The sequence below is a fragment of the Oreochromis aureus genome, linkage group 3 (assembly GCF_013358895.1).
Source record: "Oreochromis aureus strain Israel breed Guangdong linkage group 3, ZZ_aureus, whole genome shotgun sequence".
In the NCBI taxonomy this organism is placed as follows: domain Eukaryota; kingdom Metazoa; phylum Chordata; class Actinopteri; order Cichliformes; family Cichlidae; genus Oreochromis; species Oreochromis aureus.
Window position 1 is genome coordinate 100132541 of NC_052944.1, and position 21579 is coordinate 100154119.

General features: G+C 41.1%; 1 protein-coding gene across 1 annotated transcript in view; it reads left to right on the top strand.

Moving 5' to 3' along the window:
- The window catches only part of LOC120434836 (protein NLRC3-like), a 40017-nt gene extending 19848 nt beyond the window's left edge, over positions 1-20169 (top strand). The window contains exons 7-8 of the mRNA XM_039603280.1: positions 19433-19479; positions 19628-20169. Of these exons, the coding sequence (XP_039459214.1) occupies positions 19433-19479; positions 19628-20163 (583 nt within the window). The 3' untranslated portion in view covers positions 20164-20169. The remainder of the gene's footprint in view (positions 1-19432; positions 19480-19627) is intronic.
- Positions 20170-21579: the final 1410 nt, after the last annotated feature.

A 21579-nucleotide genomic window follows, 5' to 3' on the forward strand; every position in this document is an offset into this window, starting at 1 on the left:
TTTTTTTCCCTTTAGAAATGTCCCTCATAATTTGTCTCCACTACATGACACTTGCTTTATCCAAAACACAGTCATATTCAAAGTAATGCCAAATTGGAAGCTGGCGCTTTCTCCAGACTTTTCCTGACATGATTCTGCGCGTGGACGGAGCATCAACACAGACGACTCAACTAACGTACTGCCACCTGCTGGCATAATGAGACACAGCAAGAAAAAAACTTGGAACCTAACCTTCTTTTTTACCGTTGACTATTGTATGACACACACACATCAACGAAAACTAAACATATTTTTGCTATAAATTCAGTTAATTTTAGTTAGTTTTGTGAACACTCATTACTAGGGATGGGTATTGATAAGATTTTAACGATTCCGATTCCATTTTCGATTCTGTTTAACGATTCGATTCTTTATCGATTCTCTTATCAATTCTTATTTTTAAAAAGGAGAACACTAAGGTCGATTAGCTTAGAATTTTGTTTTATATCTTCTCTTTGAACAAGATAGAAATTTAGGAGTAACATGGCCTTACAAACCCAACAGTGAGATCTTAAGAGATCCAGCCTATGGCTCTTCAATGGGGTGTCACAGGGTCCCCGGGGAAAATTGTAAATGTAAAATAATAAAATAAATATTCTTCTGTAGCAATAACAAAGTATAACATAAATTATTCTGTAGCAATTACACAAGAATATTCAGTAATGTCCCTGCCTACAATTAAACACATTCACTTACCATCTGCTGTGGCAAATGGCTGCAAGGCTTTTACCACAAACTAGTCACTGCTCGGGGACATTCGGGCCTGAAAAGAGACGCTACCGGTGGACTGCAGCGACAACTGCCAGCGAGCACCAGCCAGACTGTCTGTCTGTCTCATCATGGTCACCTAAATGCACAATGGCAGGTTTTGTAATAAGGCAGATCGCGCTAACATAATATGCACTGTTAGTTGATTATTGTTACGAGTTCTGATTTGGTGGAGAGTACAAAGGCAAGACAGTCCAGAAGATTTGGGTCAAAGCGATCTTTTATTGAAGTACACGCGCGGGAAGACAATTACTGCATACATCAGCAAGGGTCTTCACCAAAATTATACTTCAGACTGCTTTTATAGCATCAGGGTATTATGACGCCCCTTCTAGCGTTTACAAGCACATAATTTGCATGTACAGAACATTCATATATTTTAAGCATATAATGCAACATAGAGGTTCCTCTTCTTGGCATCTTCTTCCAAAAAAGGCAATGGACTCGGGCCTCTGTAGTCTCCAGGGACTGGTCCTCTCCACACGTCACCTGTTGTCAAGAAAGCTCCAGTGCAGCATGTTTGCTCAATGCCTTAAGGCCTATGCTTAGATCTGGTTCTAGGTTATATGTGATATATATATGTGTTTTGTAAGCATGTGTGCAATCTTCCTTAAGCTCCCGACTTCTTAACCAATGTGTCACCCAGACAGTCACGCTGAATGAAGCTTGAGACCTTTAATTACCTGGGAAAGCTTCAACTCCGTATGAGCACAGGACTGCAATGTGTGTATAAAAACATAATAATACTGAAAGTGGTTATGCTGCACCTGTAATAAAGATTAATCTGGTGTCAGTGTGTTAAATGATTACTATGGTGTCCGTGTATTAACTGTCACCTGGCCAGCTTAAAGCTATACGAGATAATATTAATGCTGATTAATATGCTATCCAATATATTGTAGCAGTAAAGCAATTTCCTCTTTTCCACATTATTTACCTGCCGCATTAACGGGAGAGGACGTGCAAACCGCTGCTGCTGCTGCTGGGTTGAGATTCACGAGTCCGGAGCGGAATTAAAAACACGACATTCATTTAAGTTCATCGCGTGTTTTGTGAGCAAATGCTTTCGCATATTCGTAGTGTTTCCTCCCTTAAATGAAATATCTACTTTGCAAGCATTGCAAGTTGCCCTGTTGTCATCCGTTCTGGTAAAGTATAAACAAACTTTTGAGCGTTTGAGCCGCTTAGGCGCCGTGTTTCCTGCCAGGTAAATGACGCTCCATAGCGTGGTGACGCGTCATTCGGGCGACTGGAATCGATAAGGGAATCGTTTGCAAAAATGGCAAACGATTCCAAGGAATTGAAACAGTGGGAACCGGTTCTCAACAAGAACCGGTTTTCGATACCCATCCCTACTCATTACAGTTTTAGTTAGTTTTCCTTTTTTCGCTTTTATTTTTATTTCCGTTAACGAAAATGTTTTTTCACTTCTAGTTTTCGTTATTTCTAGTTAACGATAATAACCTTGACAGGGACTCGAAAGAGAGAGCATGTTTCTCCTGTTTTGGCTTCCCTTCATTGGCTTCCTATTAAATCCGGAATCCAAAATCCTGCTCCTCACATACAAAGTCTTAAATAACCAGGTCCCATCTTATCTTAATGACCTTGTAGTACCATATCACCCTATTAGAGCACTTCGCTCTCGCACTGCAGGCCTACCTGTTGTTCCTAGAGTATTTAAAAGTAGAATGGGAGGCAGAGCCTTCAGTTTTCAGGCCCCTCTTCTGTGGAACCAGCTTCCAGTTTGGATTCGGGAGACAGACACTATCTCTACTTTTAAGATTAGGCTTAAAACTTTCCTTTTTGCTAAAGCATATAGTTAGGGCTTTACCAGGTGACCCAGCTGCCCTGGGGCGCACTGACAGAGGCGAATTACTGTAATGAGACCAGTGTTGGGTTATAGTTACTAGTTACTTCTTCAAGAGTAATTGAGTTAGTAACTGAGTTACAAGATTCTAAAAGTAATTAATTACTTGAAAAGTAACTATTGCGTTACTTTAAAAAAAAAAGTTTAATCCTCTGAGGTCCAGGGTATAAATGGCCATTTTTAACAACTTTTGATTTTCCCTCTACATTTTACCTTTAAAAACTATTTACTTTGTCTTGTTTGGTGTCATCCTTTTCAGCACAACCTCACGTGTCTGAATTTATAGTTATGTTTTCATTTTGACATACTGTATTAACACAATTGATCTAAAGAGACAAAAAACATAAGATCAGAGTAGAAAAAGTTATATTTTCACTGTAACAACCACAAACATGTTTAATGAATCATATTTCATAACTTTAAATGCAAATATAAATTGTCAATTTTAAAATCCTATGCACAAGGTTTGCAAACAACAAAGTTATTTGCATCCCTTTCCCTTTCCCTATGGGGAAGTATACATTTTTATTATTATTTTACCTTGATTTTTTAAATAACCATTTCAAACTATTTACAGAACAATCAGCTGTTCTTCAATAAGATGCCACACAAGGGGGATTCAAGATGGTGCCGTAGAGCAGACATTGTGGCTGAGTGAGCTCCAGTGGTATTTGTTAATATTTATCTCATATCTTTATATTTGAACAACGTCAAGAACAGAACTTCTAAAGGGGAGTGTTCTGACATGAGTCTGGACAATTACTTCCTAAAAATCTCGGACAACATGCCTAGAGGTACGAAGAAATCATCGAAGAAAACTCCCGGCTATGCTGAAAGCGAAGAGGAGCTGGGCACTATACCGGAGATACCGAGCATGTCTGCTAGTCCCGGCTCTATGGAAACAAGTATTGCTCACGCTTTGGATAGAGTAACTGATAATCTTACTAAAGTAATTGACTCCAAGATTTCTACTGTCCTCGAAGCTATTAAAGAACAGACCTCACAGCTGCAGGCGATCGCGGCCAGAATGAATGAGGCAGAGAAACGGATTGCTAACGTGGACGACACGGCGACACTATCAGAGGCTAAGCTGGTGCAATTCGAGAAACAAATACGTGAGATGCGAGAACATATAGATGAACTTGACAACCGAGGTCGCAAGTGCAACGTACGTATAGTCGGCTTACCTGAAGGCACGGAGGGCCTAGATCCAGTTAAGTTCCTTGAAAAGTGGATCCCGGAGTACCTCCAGATGGACACAAAGGCGGGGAGGCTGAAACTTGACCAAGCATACCGATCCTCAGTACTGAAGCCTGGTCCCGATCAACGTCCCAGGCTGTTTATAGTGAAGTTTTACAACTATGCAGATAAACAACGCGTGATGGAGGCGGCTCGTCGGATCGGATCCCATCGAGCTAACCAGGATAGCCCCGCATGTAAGGAATCTAGGATTTTCTTCTTTAATGATTATTCTGCTGAGGTCGTTCGAAGACGGAAAGCTTTTGATGATGTAAAGGCGCTACTGAGGAAGATGAATGTGGACTATGCATTACTATACCCAGCTACCTTGAGAGTAATGGTGAATGGGACTCAGAAGAGAGTTAACACCCCGAAAGAGGCTGTTTCGCTGCTTCATTCATTAGAACAGAGGCTGGAAGACACTACTCGGTAACTTGTCTAGCAGTTGGTGACTTCATGTGATTTGATTTCATTTTCGCATGCTACGTGACGTTTGTTTTTGGGGTTTTTTTTTTTCTCTCTCTCTTTTTTTTTCTATGTATACGTGCAGGTTCACATGACATTATATGTTTGTATATGTAGGGAAACTTAGTTCATATATCAAGTTATAACCGCTGGGAGTAAATGTAGCTTTTTGTTTATTCTATGTGCGGATGTCAGGGAAGAGCAGGGTACAGCCTCATTTATTTAGTGCTTACAGGTCAGTTTCTTTTTTTAATATGAGGTCTGTACAGAGAGAGTGAGGTGGAAGCGGTTTAAATGCCCTGTAGATTTGGTAGCAGGGACATCTCCCAAGGTATTTGTGTTTTCTTTTTTTTTTTTTTTTTGGGGGTTGTTTGTTTGTTTGATTTTTGGGGGTGTGGGGTGGGGGTGCTTTTGTTTGTTTTGGTTTGGTTTTCCAGCTCAGTGACCCTTTCTTTTTTTCTTTTTTTTTCCTTTTTCCCCTTCTTTTTTCCCCTTGTATTATGAAGCCTCAGGAGTATGCCTTTAGTAAGTTATATATCCATATAGAGGGTAAACATAAATAATATGGCAAGTAATAAGTTGCGTTTGTGTACATGGAATGTAAGAGGGGTCCATAATCCTATTAAAAGGAGAAAAATACTTACCTTTCTGAAAAAAGAACACATTGATATTGCACTTTTGCAAGAAACACATTTAGATGATGCAGAACACCTTAAATTACAGCAAGGTGGAATTGGACAGGTATTTTTCTCCTCATTTACCTCAAGAAGTAGAGGGGTGGCAATCCTTGTGAGGAAAAGCCGCCCCTTTTCAAATACAGAGTGTGTTAAGGACAGGTATGGAAGGTATGTTATAGTCAAGGGAATATTATCGGGTATGGTTATTTCTATATTGAATGTTTACTACCCTCCTGTTCACCCGTCTGGTTTTATGACTACAGTATTTACAGACTTTTCTGAGATTAATTCTGACATTTCTATAGTGGGGGGAGATTTCAATTGTATACTGAATCCTATTATTGACAGGCTCCCACACAAGCCTTTGCCTCTCTCACCACAAGCTAAGGCACTTAATTCTATGTGTGAAGATTTGTAGATGTATGGAGAATAAAACACCCTTTAGATAAAGAATACACTTTTTTCTCGGCACCACACAAATGCCATACTAGGATTGATTATTTTTTCTTACCAGGGCTGTTATTGCACTTAGTCTTATCGTGTGAGATTGGTAGTATTATAATTTCAGACCATGGCAATGTGATGCTGGATCTCTCTCTCAAAAATATGGTAAACAGAGGAAAATACTGGAGATTAAATACAACTATTTTAAAGGACCATACATTTATGTCTTACTTCAACACTGAGTTTAGATATATTTTGTCCATCAATTTGCAGTCAACAAATAACTCCGCCCTACTGTGGGAAACTATTAAAGCGTACACTAGAGGGATTCTTATTTCTTACTCAATCAGTAAGCGGCAGCGGAAATTGAGGAAGCAGAATCAGTTAATGACAGAACTTAAAACAAAAGAAAGGACTTATGCTGACTCCCCAACTCCGGCTTTACTGCAAGAGATATCTGCAGTCAGATCAACTTTAGATAGCCTTTTTACGCAAGATGAAGAGCTTAACCTTAAGTTTACTAGACAAAGATTTTATGAACATGGAAACAAACCCGGAAAATACTTGGCATATCTTACTAAGAAAAGATCTGAAACACAATTTATTACAGTTATTTGTGATGCTCAGAATGAGTGCGTATATGATAGTAAAACTATAAATAGCATCTTCAAAGAATTTTATTGTAGACTATATACATCTGAACAATCAGTTGACGCACTGGAATTAATGGAGGATTTCTTCTCCTGGCTCAATCTGCCTACCATAACAAATAAACAACAGACTACCCTTAATGCTCGCATTTCTAGAGAGGAGGTACTAAATGCTATAAAAACTTTAAAGAACGGAACAGCCCCAGGACCTGATGGTTTTAGTAGTGAATTTTATAAAGAATTTAGTGAGCTAAGATAAGAAAAGATAAGATAACCTTTATTAGTCCCACACGTGGGAAATTTGTTTTGTCACAGCAGCAAGTGGACAGTGCAAAGGTTATGAAGGAAAAATTAGAATAAGATAAAATAAGAATAAATACAGCAAAATATGCTGTTAATAGACCCATTACTTAATATGTTTAATTATTCGTTCTTGCATAATAGATTACCTCAGACTCTAAGGGAAGCTAATATTTCTCTTATTTTGAAGAAGGGGAAGTGCGCAGAGTCTTGTTCCTCTTATAGACCGATAGCTCTTCTAAATGTGGACCGGAAGATACTTTCTAACATATTAGCTACTCGACTTGAAATTGTCCTGCCTGGAATTATTAAAGAAGATCAAACAGGCTTTATAAAAGGCCGTAATTCTCGTAATAATGTCAGGCGCCTTCTCAATCTAATTCAGGCTGCTCAGCAAAGGAACATAGGCGGTTTGGTGCTTTCTCTGTGTCAGGAGTTTTCCTGAATTGCAACCCAGGTCGGAATAAAACGCTCAGACAGCAGGTTTTACGTGTACACGGGGAGACTCAGAGAGACTCTCTCCTGCAGCATAAAGAAGTAGTCTTTTACTGAAAGCACATACAGGAAGAGAGAAAATAGTACTGCAGGCTTCCTGTGTAACTTCCCCATTTAGGAGTCTGCACAAAGTTGCTGAGTTTAAGCTGAATACTGAAAAGAGCAAACACATTTAGATAATGAAACGTACCGTTAAGCATAACATAGTAAAAATCCCAAAATCTCTTAACATTCCCTCCTGTTGTACATATGTATATGTACAGTCCATAGCTTATTGTATCAGTCTACGGCCACTTGTAAACATCATAAAACAGTGGGTTTCGTGAATATGTTATATCCCAGTGTCTATCTCATTATCATCTTCTTCATTCTGTGACAGGGTGATGTAAGCATGAATTGAAGCAGAATAACAGTATTATAACACCAACAAAAACAAGTCCTTTAATCAGCAGGGACTTCCAAGAGCCGCTTAAAAGCCACGTAAGCCAGTCTTCGTTGTCGTGCATCCCGAAGTTGTCTGAGTGTTTTCAGAGCATCAGTCATGTTTGGTGAGTGCACATTACCTGGAATGTATGTGCAACATGTGTTGCTAAAGAGAATTCTCCTTTCTCGGCGAGAATTATGTCCAATGCTACCCTGTGTTGCATTACTGCAATGCACAGAGCATCAATCTCTCGATCCCATTCGTTGTTGAATTTACATGAAGCATTCAGAACCATTTGTCTTTCAGTCCAAAGTTTAAATTCCTCTGGGATATCGGAACCCCATATGGAATCATGCTGCTTGAGGTCTGGGGTGCTTCATCTTTTCCTTGTTGTTGACGTTGATGTTGTCGTGGCGTCCATGGTTATCTTGAAAGTGTGGTCAGATATGAAAATGGGAGCGCACTGACCTGTCCAATTCCCAGGAAGGATATCCCAGGCAATCCCTTGCACCCAGAAGGTGCCATTTGAGATGTTGCTGCTCTTCACGGGCCCTCCAGGAGCGTGTGTCTGTACTGCTTTGCAGATGGTGGTGTTTCCCATTAGCGTGGATCCGTTCTCTTGGCGGTAGCATAGGCTGTGGCTCAAATTCCCATTATTTCCAAGAAAGACTGGGAATGATTCCTTACTTCTGCCTTACTTCTGTGCTTCACTTTCAGGTCAACCCAGAACCATTCGTCACATCCTATCTGGAGAGGTTCCGCATGGTTGACCACGATTCCCTGGAACTGATACCCATAGCAGTCTTTTCTGGGTGTGCTGTCATGTATATATCGATACCATGCGTTGTTCATCCATGGATGAATGTGGTCTTGTGTCATGTCACGAAGATGTGAGTTGTCATGTGTCATGTCCATCTTCTTTCTTTCTTTCGGGTGAGTGTTAATAAACTCACCAGGAGTGCAATACCAGCCACTAGGAGGATGAGCGTCTTCATGGTGACCAGACGCACCAAGTCCTATAGGTGAGTAGACTAGGGGCGAGAAGAACAGGGCGGGATTCTACCCAAACAGCCCTCCCTCCACCTTCCTAGATCACCTACAGGCAGGGGCATCGGCGTCTCTTAGTCTATGTTGTCACTCACTTTTTTGCAGTGGCTTTGATGAATCCAGGACGGTCTTTCTGCTATTTTGCAGGCAGTAGGTGTGGTGAGTAGCACTTGATAAGAACCTTCCCACCTTGGTGAACTCCAATTTTTCCTTTGGAGCACTTTGATCAGGATCCAATCACCTGGTTTCAACCTGCAAGATACTGGAGAGTTGTTTAGAACAATCTCTTTATTTTCAAATAATTTCAAGTTGTGAGTTTCTGAGAACTTTGTGTCAGTCTCATCCACATTTTTACCAGGCCTATACACTCAGGCCATGGTCTCCCTGTTTCTTCCATGCATTTTCTCAGTCTCTGTTTTATTTCCTAGTGCTTCAGAGACCTTACTGATTACTTCATTAACAAAATGTGTCCCATTGTCTGATCTTATCAGAGTGGGGATGCCATATATTGAAATAAAATGGTTGCACAAACATTTTGCTACTGAGATGGCGTCTGCTTTTTTACTGGATAGATTTTTGGCCATTTTGAGATCACGTCTATGATCACTAGAGCGTATTCTGAGCCCTGGCATTCATTTAGCTCAATAAAACTCATGTGGATTGTATGAAAAAGATGAGGTGGTGTGCATTATGTGCATTATGATTTTGGCAAATCATGCATGTTCCGACAAATTTCTGAAAATTTATCTACCATTCCTACCCCCCCTCCTGTTGACAATAATGCTGCTGATATGTGTACCTTGGTAGTATTGGCTTGCTATTACAAGTCATCAAATCATTTTCTGGCTGCGCTCCACCTTTTAACCACCTCTTTTGTTCTCTAGTTGGTGCGGCTTTCCGTTCGTTTACAAGCACATCAAGTGGTATTTGCATTGAGGTGTCAGACATTAATGTGTCTATAGTTTGTTGTGCTGCTGCTTTTTCGGCTTTGGTCTGCCAAGTTATTGCCTTCAGTGACCTCTGAACTGTGTTGGCAATATAAACACTTCCAACAGTGCCTTTAAAAGATTTCCATGTTGCAGTTGGGTTAGGCACGTATGACAGCTGTGAGTTCTGCACTCACAGCTGAGTGTGAGGAAGTTACTGCCTTTGCTTCTAAAATAGTGTCTACTGTGGTCACCGTATAACGTACACAGTTCCACCCAAGGCTAATTCTGGACGCTGAACCGTCTACACTGTCTACAAAGATATCAACGACACCAGCCTGTGGGGTGCTGTGAAGGTCAGCGCGTGATACAGCATACAGCAATTCTGATGTGTGACAGTGTGAGCAAAATGCCTACATAGGAAAGTTGTCTGGCATGTGTCGAACTTCTGAGGTAGGAAAAACCTTGCATTGCTTACAGTTCATAGCTCACAGCTCTAAAACTAGGCATCAGCAAATCATATGCCCAAATCATTATGTGTCACTGTGATCCACAAGTATGATCACAAATTCGTTTTCCAAACTCACTAAGCAAACAAACAAAAATAAAACAAATTGCCTATGGCCTAAGGCTTTGAGTTCATATTAATTGAGTGTAAGCTGCTTTCTTCATTGCAAGTGTTTATTGCCATAAGGTTTAATTTATGCATCATATCACATATAACAATTTGAGTATGTGTTGTCTATTCATTCTATTCATAGAGTCTATTCATAGAGTTCTGTTTCTCTCTGTGGGCTGTCTTGACACACCACAGGCACACATATATATTTATATACATATTTCATTTCCTGTTTCTGCAGACTAATCGAACTCTTTTGTTTCTCTTTGTATTCATAGTCTATAAACCCTCTTTAATTCTACTAAATCTTGATCTAAATCTCTTGATCTAAAAACGATACACCTTTATTTCACACACACTTTTAAATTGAGCTCTTTCAGTCATCAGGAATCATCACACACACTGCCTTTTCTCTCTCTCAAACTCCCACTTGTTCACTCACTCCACTATGAACCTTTGTAGTGTTAGTATTACTTATATTTCATTATTTTTGTACAAATCACACCCAATCACTCAAAACCTACTACTCACAGCATTTACACAGTTAGAATCACTCAAAATATGCTTCCATACGAGTGTTTCAGACATGCTTTTCAAGATATATAGAGGTCACTCACTGTACATCCACAGTAATGAATTCAAACTCTATTTATACAATTGTAGTGAGCAAAACCAGCATCTCCATGCGCGTCACCGCTCCTCATTAGCTTGGTAGTGTCCACATGTTTAATTCAGCTTCTCATTAGTTGTTAGTATAGGTCTTCATCTTAACAAAGTCTCATCTAAGATGACAGGTTTACAAGCAGGTCAAGTGTCTCTATGCACCTGATTAGTGTAGTTATTTCCTTATTTTCTTCATCTCATATATCATTGTACTGAGTTTGAGCAAACCTTAAGCTTGAATCAGACTACTTTTAACAATCTTCCACCTCACATCATAACTGACTGAGGTGCCTCTTCTTATCACTAATGTTATCATTGTATTGTTTGTCTTTCTTTATAACAGCAATAGTATATTACAATACACTACTTCACTACTTTACTACTAATATACAATAGTATATTAGTTTATATATTGTTATGTATCCATCACAGGTCTGTGCGAATCTGCAGCTTCACACCTTCCCAAGCTGGAGACATTTGCTTTTCCTTGGCTGAACAATGACACAGCCTTAATATACCTTATGCATCTCTCTTTTTTATTTGATATATTTTGTGTGAATTATCTGGTTTCACGCATTCTATTCATTCAGTTGGTTGTCTTCCCAATTTTGTTTCATTGTTAATACCAGTTTACAGGTTGTTAACCTTCCTATTATCTCCTATTATCATGCTTATCACTAGATAAGCTCTGCCTTAATTTAAGTTAACCCTAATTTAACCTTTTGTTTATTCCACTTCATTCCACTTTCCATGCTTTAAATATTACAACTCTTGTGTACTCTTTTTCTTTTTAGCTTCCTTTTCAGTATTTATTTCTGCTTGGAGGGTTACTTATTGTTTAGTCAATGCATTTTTCCCTCCCACGTGGGACATTTAGGTTTTCTTTGGATTTCTCCATCTATATGCACTAATTTGTCCGGCACCTGGACATTTCTTTTCTAACCACTGCTCATCAGCAGTGAGTTTTGAAGCTTCATTACCCATTGTAATCCTTTTAATTTTAATACTTTACAACTACACAACTGCGGCACCTTCTCTGGCACGAGAATCGAGAGAGGTAGTTGACACGGCCTTCTACTTTCAAGCTATTCTTGAAAGCGGTGTCAACACGACCTGTTTCTCTCTTTTCACCAGTACTTGGGTGGCCAACAGCAAACAAAATAGTGGAATAGTTCAGCCTCCTTATTGTGCTGTAAAACCAACTTATTCCATCAACAAAAAGAAAACAACAACAATACCTTTTCAACGCGCACTACGTCTTACGGACCAGGTTTATCTAAAATAGCTTCCAGCCCTCTTTCAGGCGAGCGTTTACTTCTAGAAACCCTACTAAAATAGCTTCCAGCCCCTTTTTCAGGCGAGCGTTTACATTTAGAAATCCCCCTAAAATAGCTTCCAGCCCCTTTTTCAGGCGAGCGTTTACTTTTAGGAATGCCCCCTAAAATAGCTTCCAGCCCCTTTTTCAGGCGAGCGTTTACATTTAGGAATGCTACCAACCCCTCTGGGCGAGCCGGGCCTAGACGTTTTACGCGAGGTGTCTGAGTGTTAATATTCACCTGGTTGCTGCCGGTCTCTCAGGTTTACCTCATCGACCCCCACCGCCGTGGACCACTTATAAGAACGCTGGCCAGAACCCGAATTCACGTCTCTGGACTTTATCCTGTACCTGGACAGGAGCTGTCGACAGACTTCAGCGCGGGCTTCTCACGACGTCAGGGCTCGATGAGGCTTTCCTGTGGGGTCACACAAAAGTGCTGTGTCCCATCCGGCTCGAAGGACCAAGAAATGTCAGGAGTTTTCCTGAATTGCAACCCAGGTCGGAATAAAACGCTCAGACAGCAGGTTTTACGTGTACACGGGGAGACTCAGAGAGACTCTCTCCTGCAGCATAAAGTAGTCTTTTTACTGAAAGCACATACAGGAAGAGAAAAATAGTACTGCAGGCTTCCTGTGTAACTTCCCCATTTAGGAGTCTGCACAAAGTTGCTGAGTTTAAGCTGAATACTGAAAAGAGCAAACACATTTAGATAATGAAACGTACCGTTAAGCATAACATAGTAAAAATCCCAAAATCTCTTAACACTCTGGATGCTGAAAAGGCTTTTGACCGGATAGAATGGACTTACTTATTTTATACTTTAAATAAATTTAGTCTTGGTGATAATTTCATTAAGTGGATAAAAATTTTGTATGATAATCCTCAGGCGTCCATCTTGTCCAATGGACTAAAATCAGATAGTTTCCCATTGTATAGAGGAATGAGGCAAGGCTGCCCACTGTCACCTCTTTTGTTTGCTATTGCCATCGAACCATTAGCCGAGGCTATAAGGACAGCACCTGATGTACGGGGCTTGCAAATCGATTATGAGCATGAGATCAGTTTATATGCGGATGATGTTTTAATATTTATTTCTGATCCAGAGACATCAATACCGGCTTTACTTAACATTATTGATACATTTAGTCAATTTTCTGGTTATAAAGTAAATTTGACTATGTCAGAGGCTATGCCAATTGGGAGCCTTAATTCAGTGCCAACTGGACTGTCTTCCCTCCCCTTCAAATGGTCCCCCACAGGTTTTGTATACTTATGGATATTTATAACTCCGAAATTTAAACAAATGTATAAAGCAAATTTTGTCCCTCTGTTCGAGAAGGTAAAGCAGGATTTGGAGAGATGGAATTCCCTACCCATTTCCTGGCTAGGACGTATAGCTTTGATTAAGATGAATATTTTGCCTCGACTGTTATATCCTGTTCAAATGATTCCAGTTATATTTTCAAATAGGGTGATGAAGGATCTGAATGGCTGGCTAAGCTCTTTTATATGGAGCAAACGCAGACCAAAACTTAAGATGGCTACATTGCAGCTCCCGAATTCAGTAGGGGGTTTAGATTTACCAAATATTAGAACATATCAGTTGAGTACTCACATGTGCCATATTCATGACTGGGTCATAAATAATTTACACTCTATCTGGTTGGGGATTGAAACCTCTCTTTCAAAGTATCCATTAAGGGACTTACTGTTCTTTAAGAACTTTAAAGATATTAGATTGAGCTGTGATAATCCAGTCACACTTAATACACTTAAGGCCTGGCGGTCAGTATGTCGAATTGAGGGAAGGTTGAAGTTAAGATCTGTGTTTACCCCTATTGTGAATAATCCTGACTTTCAACCGGGGATGTTAGATATAGGTTTTAAGGAATGGAAGAACAAAGGAATTCACAGACTGAGGGACTTATTCTCTGACAATGTAGTTATGTCATTTGACCAAATGGTTGAGAAATATTCTCTCTCCAAACATGACTTTTTCCGTTACTTACAGATAAGGCATTATATCTTGCATAGTACTGACTTTAGTTAGAATCATGAAGTCTCTCCTGTTGAAAAATTATTATTTTTAACAGACAAAGAGGTACCTGTGAAGATATTTTTTAAGGCTTTATATTCTGTACCTTCAGTGATGTCACAGAAGCTTAAAGGCACATGGGAAAAGGAGTTAGGTATAGCAATTGATGATGAAGAGTGGAAAGATGTCTGGAGTTATGCCAAATCAATCTCAGTTTGTAATCTTACCAAAGCAATACAGTTAAAAATTATACATAGAATGCATATATCCATATTTCATGAACATCAGTATAATCCTACCTTTTCACCCATGTGCCTCAAATGCAAGACAGAAATTGGTACCTTAACTCACAGCTTCTGGTCATGTTTGAAATTGCAAGAATATTGGTCTAATGTGTTATCTGAAATGGGGAAGATTTTCTGTTGTGAATTGGAGATGGACCCTATGTCTCTCATACTGGGCCTCCCCAGCCGGCGATTAATATCCAAGAATAATAGGAGATTGTACCGTGTTCTCACCTATGCGGCGAGGAAGAATATACTACTCCAATGGATTAATGAAAAAGCACCAACTATTAAAGGTTGGCAAAGAGTAGTGTTGGATCGAGTGCCATTGGAATATCTTACATGTGTACTGCATTCAAAAACAGATCAATTCTTTAAGGTGTGGGAACCATACTTGAATTATGTGGAACCTGATGTTTCTAATATTATGTTACAAGGATTCTCTTGAGTGTTCAAATTTCAACGTACTACTGGGACTACAGGTATTGCACTGTATTGTATTCTCTTTTTATTTATTTATTTATTTTTAGATGGACCTGAGCTGGTGTTTTGTGCTTAGTTATCAGTCTGTTTATTTGTTTGTTTTTGTTCTGTTTTGTTTATTTGTTTGTTTATGTTTGTTATTTATTTATTTTTGGTTCTGAATTGTATACTTTATTATGTTATGCAAAAAAAAAAAAAACCCAAAGATGCCACACAAATTATTTGTGACACTCCAAAAATTCCTGTTCACTATAAAGGAGAACATCACAGCCTGATACCTGACAGCAGCAGGTGTATCACTCCTGTTTCTACCTGGAGACAATAACACTACACACTAACTACACAAGACGACACATTAACTACACACTGCAAACACGCTAAATGTCACAAATCTCTAACATCTCAAAACTCGCTCTCTCTCTTTTTCTGCTGTCTTTCTTTCTTTCTTTTTCTCTCTCTCTCTCTCTCTCTTTGTCACTCCTAGAACTTCTGTTTTTTGTTTTGTTTTGTTTAGGGTTTTTTTTCGGTCATAAGCAGAGAGTGCTTGCTAGCACTGTCCTTAGACAGTAAACGTGATGAAAGTATTCAGGAAAAAACACTGCGTTGACTCTGGTTTTATGTGGCCTATTGATGGAGTTTAAAAACTGGTATATATCACCTTGTTGCTTTGTCAAACTTGAAGTGGTCGTGTGATTGGCTTACCACGACTACTTTATTCTTCCTCAGTCAAACAGCAGCACTCATGCGATTGTTTTGCCCCCTGAGCTCCAGGTGTTGTGCTAAAAAAGTGATCGTTGGGCAGGAAGTGATTGCCGTCCGCGGAGCGTGCGCAGCTGCTTAAAGCTGTAGCTCCCAGATTACTTACATAGACAGCTACTTCCGTGCAACTGATATAAGGTGCGGTAAGCTGAACACAGCTTCAACCGACCGTTTGTTGAAAAATAGTAACATGGCCACACCGTATTGTCTTGTTAGTAACGGTAACAGCATTGTAACGATAGAAATAGTAATTAGTTAGATTATTCGTTACTGAAAAAAGTAATGCCGTTAGTAATGCTGTTACTTGTACCGCCGTTATTCCCATCACTGAATGAGACGTACACCATCTCTACTTTTACAGTTAGACTTTATACTTTTTTCTTTTTGATAACGTTTATAGACCCTGAAAACCTCATAGTTATGCTGCTATGGGTTCAGGGTATTGAACTGACTGTTTGAGAATGATTCAGACAGGCATCAGGTTGTCTAAGGATGATCCGCTGCATTGTTAAACAACTTGAAATGACTGTTGTTGTCTGTTGGGAATTGTTACTTATAAATATAGGTAAATTAAATTGAATGGATGTAAATTGATAGATGTTATTGTATCGGACAAACAGAAAATGATTGTTGACAGATGGATTGTTGTTTTGTGTGTCAGGCTGTCAGGCTGTCTGATCACAGAGGAAGGCTGTACTTCTCTGGCCTCAGCTCTGAGCTCCAACCCCTCCCATCTGAGAGAGCTGGACCTGAGCTACAATCATCCAGGAGAGTCAGGCATGAAATTGCTGTCGGCTGGACTGAAGAATCCAGGATGGAGACTGGACACTCTCAGGTATCGAGAGAATGTCTGATAGAGGAAGAAGAGCTGGAAACATTTCCTGTGTCCTTCACTCACTTCCTGTTTGTTTCCTGCAGATGTGACATGACCAATCATGCACATGAATGAACTTTTTTTTGTTCATAATAGAAACACTATTTGAAAAATAACAGAAAGCTTCTCCATGATAACTGTGTGTTACTCACCATTTGATTAGATCTGTAAATGTTTCATAGATGTGAAAAATGAAATAAGTACACAAGGTTAACTCCATAATTTCCATTATACATCACAAGTTACATTTTACAATATCCTATTAAAAATCTTACTCAAAATCACGGAATCTAAATATAATCACACTGTCTTCTGCTGCTTTTAAAAAGTTACCGTCAATTCCGTTTAGTTCAGTTGGAGAATCTTTAAGTAATTTCAGACAGACTATTCATACACTTGTCTTTATTCCCGAATAAGGATATGTGTTATACCTCTGAAAAACATATTTTGAATTAAATCTGACATTACTAATATTTACATCCAGGGAGGAAAATAAGAGCATTTTCACTGGGAACAGAAAAATCTGGACCAGGATTGCCACTCAGGTTTTTTATGACGTGTGTATTAGTGTACTAGGCATAACAATGTGAAAAATGTCAAATGTCAAAATTAGAGTGGCCTTCAAGAACATCCACCCGTTTTCTTCCTTTATCTGGGGCAGTAATCTAGTCTAGACCTCGATCTCCCCGGCCACGTTCTCCAGCTCATCCAGAGAAACGCCAAGGCCTTTACAGGCCAGCTGAGAGATAAAATCTCTCTAGCATGTCCTGAGTCTGCTTGAGGGCCTTCTCCTAATTGGACATGCCAGGAGCACCTCATTCAGGAGGTATTCCTGTCAGATGCTTAAACCACCTCAAATGGCTCATTTTGATGTAGAGGAGTAGTGGCTCTAGTCTGATCTCCTCCCGGAGGCCAAACTCCTCACCCTATCTACAAGGGAGAGGCCAACCACCCTTTTGAGAAATTTCCGGTAAGGGACAAAAATAGACAATTAAATAGAGAGTGTCCTGATGCATGCTCAATTATCCAGGTGAGTAAATCCCAAAAGGATGATTCTGTTCATCTGAAAGTAACTTTTCAGTGGGAGAAACGTTTCGTCACTCATCCAAGCGACTTCTTCGGTCTCAGCTGACCGCAGGTTTCCCCAAACTTATAAACAGTACATTTGCATAATGACTGGACCTAGCACCACTGAAGGAACAATGGGCTGGGAGGTCAGTTCCTTAATCATAATTATGCAAATTTTCATGACCATTGACTAACAACCACTGATCAAAGCTAATTAATCAAAGCCCACTGATCAATCTCCATGAGTACCATTCACTGAGAGTTGGGGAATGGCTGCAATTACAGCATTGATGGCAAGGGATGTACTCTTAGGCCCTCTCCTCAATTTCAGATAGGGTCTTTCCCTTTTCACGTAAATGGCCTCCTTGACTCCCTGCTCAAACCAACATTCCTCCCTGTCCTCCACAGAGACTTTGTGTTTAGAAAAAATGCATCTCAGCTGTTCTGATACTGCTGGCACATTTGTACATTCTTCCATGTGCAAATTGGCCACAATAGGTGAAACTTGGGAACCCATGGCACACCCATGTAGTACTGATCCTTGTATGCAAAATAGGTGGAATTAAGACACAGTTCCAAAAGCAAACACACTTGGTCGGTGCTGAGAGTGGTCTTGGTGAGGTTGGGGTCATCCTGTAATCTCTTACGTACTACCTCCAACGCTTCCGTGACTGGGATGCAAGTGAAGAGAGATGTAACATAGTACGAGACCATAGTTTCATCTGCCTCCATAATGACATCTCTCATTTCCCAACTCTCTATGAATGGTACTCATGGCAATAGATTAGTGATTTTTAATCCTTTGTTGTTGATCAGTGGACATGAGAATTTACAAACTAATGATCAAGGAACTGACCTCCCAGGCCATTGTTCCTTCAGTGGGCTGATTTCAGTCATTATGCAAATGTACTGTTTATAATATAGGGGAAACCAGCAGTCAGCTGAGATTGAAGAAGTCACTTTAATGAGCAACAAAACGTTTCTCCCACTGAAAATGCTACGTCCGGATGAACAGAATCAACTATTGTAGTAGCACCACTGAAAGAACCCATCCAGCCTGGCCCATCCAGCAGTTTTCCTCATGATCTGGAGGACCACAAGGATTACCTCAGCTACCTGTGAATCTTCCACTTCCACCACCACTTCAAACACTAATACAACCTCTACTCCAATCTCTAGTTCAGTCAATAGCTTTGTTCTCAGTTCTATTACCTGTTCAGTCGTTATCTCTTTTACCACCTTTGTCTTCTGCTCGGTCACCAGCTCAGTCATTAGCTTAACCATGTGTTCAGCCTCCACCTTCTTCGGCTGAAAGCTCAGCTGAACTTTCGCAGTCTCCTTCGGCTGCTTCACTTGGGAGCTCTGCTGGCTGACTCAGCTTTCTGTGTCCACTGAGAGCTGGGGCGAGCCGTCTCAGCTGTCTGCAGTAGCCTTCAGCAAGAGCTCAGGTAGCTCGCAATGGACTTTGTGTTGCTGCAGCCTGAAAGGCATCCTGAGCTGGCTTTTTATCCAGCCAAGGGTCTCCGCACCTGCTGGCTCTGCTTCCGTCACTGCTGGGGGTTCAGGAGAAACACTCCAGCATTGTCTCCGCTGGGGATTATGGAGAACTGTTCCTGCAATGTGTCTGTGCTGAGGTTCAGGAGACCCAAGCCAGCACTGTCTCATTTCCACTGGTGGCTCTGGTGAGCTTGTCCAGCACCTCTTTGTGTCAGCTGGTGGCTCTGGTGAGCTGCTCCAGCACCTCGCATCCACTGATGGCTGGTGACTCCGTTCAGCCAACTTCTGCTCTACCATCAACGGCTTCCACACCGTTGCCTAGAGTGCCAACACCTGCTTCATCATCTGTGGCTGCCACGATGGATTGAAGTGTATTTTTGAAAATGTTGGACTGTTCCTTTATCAGTGTCTAACAGTATGTGTATGAGAGCCATGTAATGTCCATGTGTGCATGCTGACTGTGCTGCTCTGACCCCCCCTCCTCCTTTCAGGGTGGAGCCTGCTGGAGTCCGATGGTTGAGACCAGGTCTGAGGAAGTGTAAGTGTGTTTTTAATGGGATTCATGAAAACAAAGCAGCACACATTCAACCATCTTCATCATGTCAGGAGTCACCATCAAAGTGTCAATCAATGAACAGATGATTGATCAATAACTGCAGCTGGATTGTGTTTGTTCTCTCCATCAGATTCCTGTCAACTCACAATCGACACAAACACAGTGCACACAAACCTCCAACTGTCTGACAACAACAGGAAGGTGACGCATGTGGAGGAGGTTCAGTCATATCCTCATCATCCAGACAGATTTGATGTTTGTCCTCAGCTACTGTGTAGAAATGGTCTGACTGGTCGCTGTTACTGGGAGGTCGAGTGGAGAGGAATAATTTATATATCAGTGAGTTACAGAAGATTCAGAAGGAAAAGAGCCAGCGATGACTCTGTGCTCGGACGGAATGATCAGTCTTGGAGTCTGCATTGCTCTGATGATGGTCCTCGTTCTGTCTGGCACAATAAGAGAGAAACAGCCATCTCCTCCTCCTCCTCCTCTTCCTCTGGCTCTAACAGAGTAGCAGTGTATGTGGACTGTCCTGCTGGCACTCTGTCCTTCTACAGAGTCTCCTCTGACACCCTGATCCACCTCCACACCTTCAACACCACATTCACTCAAACGCTTTATCCTGGATTATGGTTAGGGTCTGGTTCCTCAGTGTCCCTGTGCTGAGTGGAGTGTAAAGAGTGTCTCCTGTTAGAGAAACACTCTGACTGTTGAACAGATAGTTCAGTCTGTACATGTCTGTCTCTTTCACTCACAAACACGTTTTCAGATTCATGGATTCAATCAGTTGATGTTTGAAATTGTTCTAAATGATTCCTTGTAAACTTCTTCCTCTTCAGTCCTTTAAAAATGGAAGCTTCCATTATTCCAGGATCCACATGTTGTTTTTCTGTCTTTTTCCACTCAAAGCTACTATTTTGTATGTTGTTCTCTGAAGTTCATGAAGATCACTTAAATAATAATTTATATAATGATTGATTTATGTCTGTGACGGGGTGTGGCCTGCGGTGCAGTGCAGAGGAGGCGGAAGTACCTGCACAGCATCTGCAATCACGCCCCGCCGAATTAAATATTGTACTCGGTCCTGTGGTTGGCGTTGTTGTTGTGGTCGTTATGTTGAGCTGGCAGCCGGAGAGCTGCAGCTCTGTGTGCCTTGTAAACAGCAACCGTGTGTCAATAAAAGGAATGCAAAGCATGTTGATGTCACCGGGTCTCCCGTGGTCATTTACAGTGGTGCCCAAACCCAGGACGGGATGCACGGCAGATCCAGGAGTGGGCCAGCAGAGGGAGGAGCTGGCGAGAATGGTGGCCGAGCTGGTGGCCACGCAGCAGGAGCAGGCGGCGGTGTGGCGCCGCAGGCGGGAAGAGCTGCAGGACCAGACTGAACACCACCTCCAGAAGATGGAGTATCTGGCGGCGCTGATCCGGTCCTGCCCGACACCACCCCCACCGGCGCTCCCCAATGGCGCTGGAGTGGAGGAGATCCAGTCTGTGTAAGCGCCCGTGCCGACCTCCAGGTAATGCACATTTAAGAAATAACGTTGAAAATATCCTTTTGTTTGCATTTGGAGACTCGGCATTTGAACCATCCCAAATATCTGGACCAGGAAACCAACTCCTCAAACCGGTAACAAGGTCAAGGACACAGTGACACGATCGCTAAACTAACCTGTTTTTGAATAAAAGAAAACCATATAAGCATGAGCCCTGGAGTCTCGGTTTAGCCCTACACATTACTTTTCTTATGTTCAGTACAGAGGAGTTGCTGCTCACACTCCGAGTTGCACAAATGAGTCTGCCAGATGTTCCAAATGGAATGTCAGGCCACACTCACGCCGGACACCTCCTTGAAAACTGCCAAGCAAAGACTCACAGCATTGGCCAGCCGCTTGAGGAGGTACACCAGAGAGATAGAAGGCAGGAGAATAAACCAGCTCTTCTCCTCAGAACCAACAAAGGTGTACTCTCAGTGGCAAGGGAGGATCAGAGGATCATCATTTAACCTGGAGAAATAGTTTGCTGCTTTATAAGAAAGCCCTCCGCAAAGCCAGAACATCTTACTATTCGTCACTGATTGAAGAA